We start from the raw sequence: 13620 nt of genomic DNA on the forward strand, positions 1-13620 counted from the left end.
AACTCGCAAGACATTTTCATCTTGCGAAGCAAGCCCATAGGAGATTCGTTTTGCGAAGCAACTCCAAAACGGAAAACTCTTTCGTCTAGCGAGTTTTCCGTCTTGTGAGGCATTCGTCTTGCGGGGCCCCACTGTATTTTTACTGTTGTTAGCCGCTCTGAGCCGGCTGGGGAGGGCGGGATATAAATAAATTATTATTATTATTATTATTATTATTATTATTATTATTATTATTATTACTATTATTATTATTATTATTATTATTATTATTATTGCATAACTGTGAGCTGGAAGGACCTCTGGCTTAATAATAACCATAATTTATTATTTGTACCCTCCCCATCTGACTGGGTTGCCCTGCACCTGCCCTTGCCTTGAGAATAAACAGAGACTGGTTCAGGAGGTCCTGCAGCTGTGGAATTTGTCTGGGCTTTAAGGAGAACTTGATGGAGTAGCTGCCCCAGATAGTCTCTTACAAGAGGCAATGTGGTTGTTTAGTGGGCTTACTGGACTTGTAGGATTCCACAGACTTTCACTGGTATATCTGGGGCAGGCACATGGGGGTCTGTGAAACTAAAGCCCTCGGGTCTCTAAAAAAGGGCCTATATGAAGAAAAATAATGGGCTCTTTATGAGGCTGGCTCCTCTCTTCCTTGTTTGAGAAGAAAACATTGCCTTCTTGTCCTTTGCGCCAAGCCTGACTTTTGACTTCTTTCTTCTTTTGTAATTCCCAGTCCCATGACTGAGCAGGGGAGAGAGGGAGATTGAACAGCTAAATTCAAGGTATGAGAACTCCTTTTTCATTTTTGAAATAACAGAAAGTAGGACAGAGAGTGGAGCTATCACTTGGGTGAGGCAGGAGAAAAAACAGCGCAGAGCCTGCTCAAATCACCCAAGCCGTGTCACATGATCCATCTCTCCCTCCCACTGGACTGAGAAAGAAGAATCTATAGCACTTGCTCAATTTCAGGTGCACAGGCTAAAAAAATTTAAGGAGCATACGTGAATGGGGAAAAGAGGGAAGGAGTATTCAGTGAATATCAAGGAACATAGGATGATGGAAAGCTGCCTTGTAGACCACTGATCAGTTTAGCTCTCTAGTCACTGGCAGCAGCTCTCGTGGGCTTTAGATGGGGGTCTCTTCCAGCCCTGCCTGTAGATAATGGAGATTGAATCTGGGGTGTTCTGCATGCAAAGCAGATGTTCCATCAATGAGCTATGGACCTTCCCTGGACTGCAGAATATGGAAAAATGTAGGATCTTTGTTATGTACTGAGTTGAATAGGATCCAAACTGCAGCAGTCTGATTGGTCCTAGAACAATAGGATCCAAAATGCAGCAGTCTGATTGGTCCTAGAACAATAGGATTCAGAATGCAGCAGTCTGATTGGTCCTAGAACAATGCAGCAGTATGATTGGTTGGCAGGATCCACCCAATCCTGCTCCAGATAGAAGTGAATCCACAACCTGATTGGCTTACAGTAGAATTCCGGAATTAGCCAATCATGTGCAGCCCATTGTGTAAATAATGTATATAAAGCAGATACTGTGAGGGGACTTTCATTCATTCCTCCTCACCCCTATGAGCTGAATAAAGAGCATGAAATCACTTTGCGACTCTGAGTATATTTCAATCTTGCTCATCATTCATATATAAAATGAACCCCATGATAATGGGCTCCACATTTCTGTTTTAGTGACAAACTGAACAGGCTGTTCTTCCTCGCCCCTGTTCTTTGACGGATTCTCAGCTTGCGTAAGTTGACACTGCATCCTATGGACCTGTGGGATTATCCTAGAACCTTTTTAAATAGGTAGGTGTTTGTTCTAAAACCACCGTTCTGAGTAAAAGTTACCAAAATGTGATGTGTCTAGCATGCACTTCTGAGTGATTAGAGGAGCCATAATAATAATAATAATAATAATAATAATAATAATAATAATAATAATAATAATAATAATAATAATAAATAAAACCTTTATTGTCACTACACCACCCGTGTGCAGTGAAATTAAACAAGCCTCCCCCCCCCATATACTCAGTCTTGTTCACACTCTGTGTGCTTGTCGGAAGTCAATTACACCACTATTTTTTTCCCCATTCAGCAGCCCAACAGCCCACAGATAAAAACTGTTCTTTAACCTGCTGGTACGGTTGACTGTACTTCTGTATCTCCTGCCCGAAGGTAGAAGATTAAAGAAGTGTTAGCCAGGATGTGAGTCGTCCCTAAGAATTTTCCTCGCTCTCCTGAGGTAGAATCATAGAATCATAGAATCATAGAGTTGGAAGAGACCACAAGGGCCATCGAGTCCAACCCCCTGCCAAGCAGGAAACACCATCAGAGCACTCCTGACATATGGTTGTCAAGCCTCTGCTTAAAGACCTCCAAAGAAGGAGACTCCACCACACTCCTTGGCAGCAAATTCCACTGTCGAACAGCTCTTACTGTCAGGAAGTTCTTCCTAATGTTTAGGTGGAATCTTCTTTCTTGTAGTTTGAATCCATTGCTCCGTGTCCGCTTCTCTGGAGCAGCAGAAAACAACCTTTCTCCCTCCTCTATGTGACATCCTTTTATATATTTGAACATGGCTATCATATCACCCCTTAACCTCCTCTTCTCCAGGCTAAACATGCCCAGCTCCCTTAGCCGTTCCTCATAAGGCATCGTTTCCAGGCCTTTGACCTTTTTGGTTGCCCTCCTCTGGACACGTTCCAGTTTGTCAGTGTCCTTCTTGAATTGTGGTGCCCAGAACTGGACACAGTACTCCAGGTGAGGTCTGACCAGAGCAGAATACAGTGGCACTATTACTTCCCTTGATCTAGATGCTATACTCCTATTGATGCAGCCCAGAATTGCATTGGCTTTTTTAGCTGCCGTGTCACACTGTTGGCTCATGTCAAGTTTGTGGTCAACCAAGACTCCTAGATCCTTTTCACATGTACTGCTCTCAAGCCAGGTGTCCCCCATCTTGTATTTGTGCCTCTCATTTTTTTTTGCCCAAGTGCAATACTTTACATTTCTCCCTGTTAAAATTCATCTTGTTTGTTTTGGTAGCGGTCTCCCGCGATGTCATCTAGCGAACTCCGAGGACAACCCATGATGTCATGTGCTGTATTCGCCACCCTCTGTAGGGACTTCCTGTCCGTGGCTGTCAAACCAGCTTACCACGCTGTTATACAGTATGAAAGGACACTTTCTATTGTGGTCCGGTAGAAGGAGATCATCAGTTTTTGTTTGACACTGCTCTTACGCAAGACCCTAAGGAAATGGAGTCTCTGTTGGGCCTTCAAAAATCCACAGCAGACCTCAGTTTTAATTTAGCATTTTCTCTAGCAAAGGGCTACAGTAGACAAGAATATCTCACCAGATCATTCCTTGGTTGAAGATCAAACCGAGCACATTGCCACTAATATCGAACTCAGCATATGAAGGCTGTAATGAAAAAGAGGAAATATAACTGAATGCTAAATTTTGGTATTGGAGGACTACAGAAATATCAAGGGGAAAATAAAGGATTCTCACCTGAAATAAAACATTGGGTTTCCATTCACTTTTACCCTTTGGATTATTTGAATAAATATAAAAGGGGCCTAGAGATTGCTGATATCTCATTTCAAAAAGGAGTACCCTAATTCAACTATTGTTGCATTAGATATAAAATTATCACTGAATGGCTGTAAAAAGCTTCCTGTACATTTATCGTCTTTGAAACTAATACCTGTAGGGTGGAGTTAAAAGTTAATGAACACACAGTAGTCATTTTCTGTCCCTGACATCAGTGGCGTAGCGTGGGTTGTCAGCACCCGGGGCAAGGCAAGTAATTTGTGCCCCCTAACCCGTGGATTTGCGCCCCCTAACCCATAGATTTGCGCCCCCTAACCCCCAGATGTTGCGCCCAGTGCGGCCGGCCCCCCCTGCACCCCCCACACTACGCCACTGCCTGACATTATGGTCTGTATAGACATGCACCAGACATGTCTATGGCCTGTATAGACATGCACCCTTGTCTCCCAGATTCTGCATTTTTGATCATTTGTTTTTAAAGTGGATTAAAAATAATAATTCCTTCAAATAGTGACCTAGTGAAATGCTGGTTGGATGCAGCATATGCTACGTTTCTCGTATCCCTTATTTCTGCATCTCAGGTAAAATGAATTCTACTTGTATTTCTGCAAACAAGTACATAAAGACACACGACCCTCCATTCCCATCTGTTGGTAGGGTTTTATGCATCCTCCTGCTGAACCAAGCCTCCACCTTGTTAGAGAAACTAATGGCAGCGCCAAAACTGGGGAGTGGGTGGAAAGCAGCAAATTGGGAGTACAATAATAGGATTGCTGAAACAATATGCGTGACTCAGGACTGCCTGTCTTCCGCTGGAGTGACAAGCGGGAACAATGTGACCCCATAGATGGAGAATTTCATAATGTTGGGGTTGTCAGGAAAGAAGAATTACAGATGCTGTGTAAAAATTGGGAGATATAATGAGCTGTCTAATAATGACTCAGTTTTCTCTCTCTAGCCTAATGTGACTAGCATCAGCTCTCATATATTCCATCTGTGTACTTACTTACAGGGGACAACTTTCATTCTTTGGAAGCTGTTGCTGGCAAATATGTGCTGCTTCTATTTGTTGTTGTCCCAGTTTTTGCCTTGGGGGTGGGGGTGGGAATGCCCAAATGTTGTTAGTGGGATGGGAAAGATGTAATTAGAAGCCACACCAGTGTTTTGTTTTTTAAATAGCACCCATTGGAAGACCGAATTTTATTATTTAATATTATTATTGTCACATTTACATCCCACTTTTTCATCTGGGAGCTTGGTGGCACACACACTTATCTTCATAATAACCCAGGGAAGGTAGGTCAGCCTTCATGACTGGCCCAAGATCACTGTGATCCCAACGAAAATCACCCGCCCTGCTGTGGTTATGAGCCTGAGGGGGAAATGTTCCCATTGACAGCACTGGGAGTCATCCCCCAAAAGACTTATAGCAGGAAAAGGGTGTCCCCCCCCCTCTTTAGATCGTGATTGTGGAGGGAACGGTTAAACTTCTCCATGGGCTGGGCTCCCAGTTAAAATTGCCTCCCCACACCTCTGACATTAAATTTTAAAAACTGTTGGCATGGTTTATAGTGATGCATTTGACATCAAATCAACTTGGGCAGTTGGTGGAGTTCAGCTTCCTCCGTATCCCTGCAAGTTCCATCTCTGAACGGGGTGGGGTAGAGCGCTGAGAATAATCTTGTCTTTCTTATATACAGTGGTGCCTCGGGTTACATACGCTTCAGGATACAGACGCTTCAGGTTAAAGACTCCACTAACCCAGAAATAGTACCTCGGGTTAAGAACTTTGCTTCAGGATGAGAACAGAAATTGTGCTCTGGCGGCGCGACGGCAGCAGGAGGCCCCATTAGCTAAAGTAGTGCTGCAGGTTAAGAACAGTTTCAGGTTAAGAACGGACCTCCGGAACAAATTCAGTACTTAACCCGAGGTACCACTGTATGCGCATCAATGGTTCCACATGACAGTACCATGCACTGCACAGCCTGATGTTCTGGTGAGTCCTGGGCTATTGATAATCTGAGATTTTGGGACTTTTAAGTTTTTTTAGCATATCTTTACCTTCCTGGCTTTTAAGTCCATGCAGGATAGATTGCTGCAGACTAGACAAAGCCTTTTGCCAACTTCAACTGCTGCTGAAGAGACAAGAGCCTGGCTATAGTGATCAATGCATGGCAATCTCAAGGCTAGGTTACAGTCATTTGTTCTGTATGCCACTGCCCTTAAGGCAAGTTCAGATGCTGCAGTTGTTGCAAAATGGAGTGTCATGACACATTTATAAGTCATAACATGCCCCAGCCTGCCTGAGCAGTTACACTAGCCTTATCTGCAGTGTGGGGATTCTAAATGTACATTTCAGGGGGGGGGGCATAATTAAAATGTGGCTCAAAGCATTGGTTAAACTCTATTATAAGACAAGAACTTTGCTTCATCTACAGTTCATTTACTTACGAATCCAGCCTCCAGGTCCCAGCACCAGCAATAGTTGACAAATCTCACAAAGCAAGCACGGAGGAAATCTCCCACAAGTATGGTTACAAATGTCACAAGTATATCAGACACAGTGAGCCTCACAAATTCCTGGGGGGACGGGGACAAAAATTGATATGCATTTAGCTAGCATGTTCTCCAGTTTGTATTCTAAGACTCCCCCACCCGCCATATTTATTATTTTAAGAGGAAATAAACATTAAAACAGAAAATTGTCTTTCAGAAGTCACTAATTCAGTAGCCACCAAATTTCCCGTATAATCTTCCTTAGAAAGACTGTGTTGGGACTTGTAGGCCAATCTAAGTGTCTGGTTATACCTGGTGCTGAACCAAGCTCACTTTTTACCTCAGAACTCTTTTGCCTCGATTGAATTTGTCGAAGTTGCAGCCCGGCCAACTGGTTATTCAAGTCCCCAAAGGCCTAGCAACACTCCTCGGGCAGAGTTGAAAAGATATTTTAGGACTATGGCACTGGAGGGTTTTACAGCAGAAGCAAAATTTGGAATTGGAACCACTCTTGCCTTGAGATCTTATGACGAAGGGCACTATATAACTCTAATAAATAAATATAAATATAAATACATAAAGAAATAGAGCTGGACCAAGACTTTCCAATGTTCCTCCTGTTTTCCTGGCCAAGGGAGCTGGCCAGCTTTTGTGTTGTTCAAAACATCTGCCTAGTTCTAACTGAACCCGTAAAAGAAATGGAGTGGCCCTCATAGTCAACAAAAGAGTGGCGAAAGCTGTACTGGGATGCAGTCTCAAAAATGATAGAATGATCTCGATACGAATCCAAGGCAGACCTTTTAACATCACAGTAATCCAAGTTTATGCACCAACTACTGGTGCTGAAGAAACTGAAATTGACCAATTCTATGAAGAATTACAAGACCTTATAGAAGTGACACCAAAGAAGGATGTTCTGCTCATTATAGGGGATTGGAATGCTAAAGTAGGGAATCAAGAGATAAAAGGAACAACTGGCAAGTTTGGCCTTGGAGTTCAAAATGAAGCAGGGCAAAGGCTAATAGAGTTCTGCCAAGAGAACAAGCTGGTCATCACAAACACGCTTTTCCAACAACACAAGAGACGACTCTACACATGGACATCCCCAGATGGGCAACATCGAAATCAGATTGATTATATTCTCTGCAGCCAAAGATGGAGAAGCTCTATACAGTCAGCAAAAACAAGACCTGGGGCTGACTGTGGCTCAGATCATCAGCTTCTTATAGCAAAATTCAAGCTTAAACTGAAGAAAGTAGGAAAAACCACTGGGCCGGTAAGATACAATCTAAACCAAATCCCTTATGAATACACAGTGGAAGTGAGGAACAGGTTTAAGGATTTAGATTTGCTGGACAGAGTGCCTGAAGAACTATGGGTGGAGGCTCGCAACATTATACAGGAGGCAGCAACTAAAACCATCCCAATGAAAAAGAAATGCAAGAAAGCAAAGTGGCTGTCCAACGAGGCCTTACAAATAGCGGGGGAGAGAAGGCAAGCAAAATGCGAGGGAGATAATGAAAGATACAAGAAATTGAATGCAGATTTCCAAAGAATAGCAAGGAGAGACAAGAAGGCCTTCTTAAACGAGCAATGCAAAGAAATAGAGGAAAGCAACAGAATGGGAAGAACCAGAGATCTGTTCAAGAAAATCGGAAATATGAAAGGAACATTTCGTACAAAGATTACCATAATAAAGGACAAAAGTGGTAAAGATCTAACTGAAGCAGAAGACATCAAGAAGAGGTGGCAAGAATACACAGAGGAATTATACCAGAAAGATATGGATGTCTCGTACACCCCAGGTAGTGTGGTTGCTGACCTTGAGCCAGACATCCTGGAGAGTGAAGTCAAATGGGCCTTAGAAAGCACTGCTAATAACAAGGCCAGTGGAAGTGATGGTATTCCAGCTGAACTGTTTAAAATTTTAAAAGATGATGCTGTTAAGGTGCTACACTCAATATGCCAGCAAGTTTGGAAAACTCAGCAGTGGCCAGAGGATTGGAGAAGATCAGTCTACATCCCAATCCCAAAGAAAGGCAGTGCCAAAGAATGCTCCAACTACCGCACAATTGCACTCATTTCACACGCTAGCAAGGTTATGCTTAAAATTCTACAAGGAAGGCTCAAGCAGTATGTGGACCGAGAACTCCCAGAAGTGCAAGCTGGATTTAGAAGAGGCAGAGGAACCAGAGACCAAATTGCAAACATGCGCTGGATTATGGAGAAAGCTAGAGAGTTCCAGAAAGATATCTACTTCTGCTTCATTGACTATGCAAAAGCCTTTGACTGTGTTGACCACAGCAAACTATGGCAAGTTCTTAAAGAAATGGGAGTGCCTGATCACCTCATCTGTCTCCTGAGAAATCTCTATGTGGGACAAGAAGCTACAGTTAGAACTGGATATGGAACAACTGATTGGTTCAAAATTGGAAAAGGAGTACGGCAAGGCTGTATATTGTCTCCCTGCTTATTTAACTTATATGCAGAATTCATCATGCGAAAGGCTGGGCTGGATGAATCCCAAGCCGGAATTAAGATTGCCGGAAGAAATATCAACAACCTCAGATATGCAGATGACACAACCTTGATGGCAGAAAGTGAAGAGGAATTAAAGAACCTTTTAATGAGGGTGAAAGAGGAGAGCGCAAAATATGGTCTGAAGCTCAACATCAAAAAAACAAAGATCATGGCCACTGGTCCCATCACCTCCTGGCAAATAGAAGGGGAAGAAATGGAGGCAGTGAGAGATTTTACCTTCTTGGGCTCCATGATCAGTACAGATGGTGACAGCAGTCACGAAATTAAAAGACGCCTGCTCCTTGGGAGAAAGGCAATGGCAAACCTAGACAACATCTTAAAAAGCAGAGACATCACCTTGCCAACAAAGGTCCGTATAGTAAAAGCCATGGTTTTCCCAGTAGTGATGTATGGAAGTGAGAGCTGGACCATAAAGAAGGTTGATCGCCGAAGAATTGATGCTTTTGAATTATGGTGCTGGAGGAGACTCTTGAGAGTCCCATGGACTGCAAGAAGATCAAACCTCTCCATTCTGAAGGAAATCAGCCCTGAGCGCTCACTGGAAGGACAGATCGTGAAGCTGAGGCTCCAATACTTTGGCCACCTCATGAGAAGAGAAGACTCCCTGGAAAAGACCCTGATGTTGGGAAAGATGGAGGGCACAAGGAGAAGGGGACGACAGAGAATGAGATGGTTGGATGGTGTTCTTGAAGCTACCAGCATGAGTTTGATCAAACTGCGGGAGGCAGTGGAGGACAGAAGTGCCTGGCGTGCTCTGGTCCATGGGGTCACGAAGAGTCGGACACGACTAAACGACTAAACAACAACAACAAAGTTCTAACTGAGGCAGTAAACCCGTGTGCATGCTGTAGCACTTCAGTCTGTAGGTGAGGATTCATTTGATTGACTGCTGCAAGTGCAGAGTTTTTCTTTCGATGCCATGAGAGACTTCTCCATGACAAGCTCCCTCTTGCTGCCTGAACTGGTGCAGCCCAGATGCAGACTTGTCACCTCAGAAGGAGCCTTGAGTCTACTGCTTCCATCTCTTCCTCTTCTCTCGTAGACTCCCATGTCTTCCCTTTAGGTTAGGACACATTTGGTGTTTCTCAAGCAAAGCATCTGTCTGCTGGTGACAGGACTATAAAGTAGCAGGACAGTGGTTTGTGTGTCTTTTGGGCGTCTCCCTGAAATACGAGCACCATGAGCAGGGGGGACCCACTTGAATAAAATATTGGGGGGTCGGCAAGCCCCACCCCTCATAATCAATCACATGATGCCACCATTTGAATGTCTGCCAATGGTTTTGGGGGGAAGGCCCTCAAATATTTTACTGGGCAGAGCCAAAGGGACCTCGGCCGTCTAGGAGTTGGCTCCTCTGACCACCATGAGGCAAACAGGAGACTAAGTACCCATGTTTGTTTCATAATCCCTTAGCCCTCTTCCTCCTGCTCCTTCTCCCTTCTCCAACTGCCTTTTCAAGTGCTCTTTTCTTTTTCAAATCCCCAAAGTTCTTAACTTCTTCTTCAAACCTGCTCTCTCTTATTGGTCAGGCAAAGAGAGATTCCATTGCAGGCATCTACTTCTCATTTCTGCTGTGACCACTAGATGTCTCCTGTACTTTAGATTCACAAAGCTGCACTATTATCTCCTGCCACTCCTTATGGAGAAAAAATATATATAATTGAAGGGGAGTAATTTTATAAACATCTTCCTCCCTCCGGCCCCCAAATGAGGAACGAAAACTGACCCAGTCAGGGGCACTTGGGCACTAATCTTCCACCTGCACTGTTCCAAGGAAGCAATAAAATGGGTTGAAGCTGCAGGGGGGAAGCTTTTCATTTAAAGGAGGAATTCCTAATGGAGCCTGCAGACTCTGCCTATTGGTGGTTGAAATACAGTGGGAGATGGTGCAAGCTGAAAACAAAAGACACACACACAAAGGTAATAGCTGGGGTGCTATGTTATTTTCTTACACATACCCAAACCGCTACATCTCTGTGGTGTTAATTTCTGTGGAAAAGCACATCTGTATCCAATGTCTTTAGTTATGTGACCAGGAGAATGCAAAGGTATCAGCCTTATAAGTTTTTCTGTTTGTCATATTTGCTGGCTTCCCCTAGGTCATAGCTGTCAACTTTCCCCCTTTTTTAAGGGAAATTCCCTTATTCCGAATAGGATTCCTTACAAGAAAAGGGAAAAGTTGACAGCTATGCTCTAGGTATTTGGTTGGCCACTGAAAGAGGCGCTCCACCATTGGAGATGGGATTCCAGAACATTCCAGATCTGCTGTTGATATAAAGGTCCGAAGTGGTCAGTTGGTTCAAGAAGAGGATCTCCATTTTTTGTGCTTCCTAGTGCTCTTTGCATCGGATAAAAGCCGTGGTTGGGATGAAAATGCTTTTTTCAAAAACGTTTTAAAAAATACATTGGATTTGGCATAGCTCACTGTTGCCGTCTAGTGCCACTTTTGTATATTGCATTTAAAATGTTTTATTTGCAGCTGTATAGCTGAGTCCCAGGTCTACAAAGTGAGGCTGCTACTTTAGGCTGTCTTGAGGGGTTATTTGTTATTATTGTGTTTTATTCCTATGGAGAGGCCTTGTCTGTGGTATTTTCCAAAATAAATTGGCCAGCCTTAGTATATGCACTTTGAGAAGGGTGAGAAGGTTTTATTACTTCTCCTCAGGCACCAAAACAACTTGTGCCAGTCCTGTGGGAGGAGAGTTCTTACTTTAGAGTAGTCATAGGATTGCTATCTAGAAAACCATGGGCCCTAAATGCCCTATTAAAGAAGGGCTGGATGTTAGGTACCCTGAAGCATAAAAAGAAAGAGTACCCTCAAAGAAGTTACTGTTTTGCTCCTGCAGAAGACCGTGATATAGATTTCATCTGTTGTGAAAGGTGAGTCATGAAGATTGATTTTTGATTCTTGGACTATTTGAATTATTGATTGTGTTGGACTTAGGTTAGGATAACCTTTGCGCACTGAACACTTGACCCGGTAAATAAAGAACCTTCGTGCAACTGCTGAGACTACGAGGTCCTTGAAAGAGATAGCTCTGAACAGGAGAAGGAACAGTTTAGCTCGGACAGTATTCTAACTTAAGAAGCTGGTGACAGCGGTCTGGTTATTGCTCTTAACTGCAGCCTGTGGTTAGTGAGGAGACAGCTGAACCATGAGCCTGAGTCCAAATGGTATGCTAACCTTGGTTTAGCTCTGTGTGGCATGGGATTAAATAAAATTGGGGAGGAGCAAAGTAACTGTGAGATCTCCTCTAGGACCTCTACATTTGGGTGGTTCCAGTGAGTCACAGTTTGGCTTACCATGTTGTACAAACCTTATGTTTCCTTGTGCATTTCTGTTTTGGAATCGTATAAATAAAGCAGAAAAAAATACTACTGCTGACACTTTTTTTATGTACTGTCAAACCTTGGTTGTCGAACGTATTCAATTCCGAAATGTTTGACAACCAAGGCGAGGCTTCTGATTGGTTGCCGGAGTTTCCTGCACTCAAGCGAAAGTCGCGTCAGACGTTTGGCTTCTGAGAAACATTTGAAAACCGGAGCGTTTACTTCCGGGTTTTCGGTGTTTGGGAGACAAAACGTTCCAGAACGGAGGCATTCGGGAGCCAAGGTTTGACTCCCGAAACCTCCGTCTTTTGAGGAAGTGCACCTGGCTCTATGGAAGAACATTTGGTCCTCAAGATGTTGCTGAACTACAATTCTCATCAGTCCCAACAAACATGGCCAGTGACCAGGAATGATGGGAACTGTTATGTACTAAGTTGAATAGGATCCAAAATGCAGCAGTCTGATTGGTCCTAGAACAATAGGATTCAGAATGCAGCAGTCTGATTGGTCCTAGAACAATGCAGCAGTATAATTGGTCCGCAGGAGCCACCCAATCTAGCTCCAGGTGGAAGTGAATCCACAACCTGATTGGCCTACAGGAGAATCCCGTAATTAGCCAGTAAGACAGTAAGAGCTGTTCGACAGTGGAATTTGCTGCCAAGGAGTGTGGTGGAGTCTCCTTCTTTGGAGGTCTTTAAGCAGAGGCTTGACAACCATATGTCAGGAGTGCTCTGATGGTGTTTCCTGGTTGGCAGGGGGTTGGACTTGATGGCCCTTGTGGTCTCTTCCAACTCTCTGATTATATGATTCTAGCCAATCACGTGGGGCCCATTGTGTAAATAATGTATATAAAGCAGATATTGTGGGGGAACTTCCATTCCTCCTCACCACTATGAGCTGAACAAAGAGCATGAAATCCACTCTCGACTCTGAGTATATTTCAGGAACCTTTGGCCCTGCAGATGCTGCTGAACTATAACTCCCAACACCTACACTATGTGTTCAGGCTACAAAATGGTACAGAAGTCCCATGGGTGCACAACACAATTCAGTTTGACGGATTGTGTTGTTCTGATCTCGGTTAAACAGGGCTCACACTACCAGGCCCTGTCTGAGGCATGCTAAGGTAAGAGTTTCATGGAAGGACTTACTATTCCCACAGTGGTTTCCCAGCAAGGTCCTCGAGGGATATCGGCTGGATCCATGGAAGGTAGAGAAACAGCACTTCCATTCGCCACAGACGAATTATGATAATTTAGGAGGGTCCAATGTGTTATGTTCCTGATGCTGACCTCTTCAACCAGCTACAACAGAAAACATATTTGTATTAAAATAATCATATTTAATTCTCATAAAATGTATGCTGGGTAAACGTGCATCCTCATAATGGCGACATAAATGATCTAAACTTTAAATGGAAGCAGTTAAACGTTGTTAACAACAACAGAGAAGCTGTACTATCCAGGATAAGCACCTGGAAAGCATTTTCCAAGAACTATCTATTGAAGATATGCCAGAATGGACAAGGCAGTCCAAAGGCACTGGTTGAGAATGAAAATCAGCTGGCTACATTACAGTGCACACTTGGACTGTGAGTGTGGCTGAGAAAAGGGGTCAAATGTGGTTGTCAAGATGTGCAAACAAGTATTCATATTCCAAACATATTGCAGCTCTGTAGGGCTTCTTCC

General features: G+C 43.6%; 1 protein-coding gene across 1 annotated transcript in view; it reads right to left on the bottom strand.

Moving 5' to 3' along the window:
- The window catches only part of TMC2 (transmembrane channel like 2), a gene marked incomplete at its 5' end in the record, with an annotated part of 54156 nt that overhangs the window by 13368 nt on the left and 27168 nt on the right, over positions 1-13620 (bottom strand). The window contains 3 exons of the mRNA XM_081163367.1: positions 3366-3433; positions 6017-6145; positions 13084-13236. Of these exons, the coding sequence (XP_081019493.1) occupies positions 3366-3433; positions 6017-6145; positions 13084-13236 (350 nt within the window). The remainder of the gene's footprint in view (positions 1-3365; positions 3434-6016; positions 6146-13083; positions 13237-13620) is intronic.

Source organism: Podarcis bocagei (genome assembly GCF_964188305.1).
Source record: "Podarcis bocagei genome assembly, chromosome: 12".
Classification (NCBI taxonomy): Eukaryota; Metazoa; Chordata; class Lepidosauria; order Squamata; family Lacertidae; genus Podarcis; species Podarcis bocagei.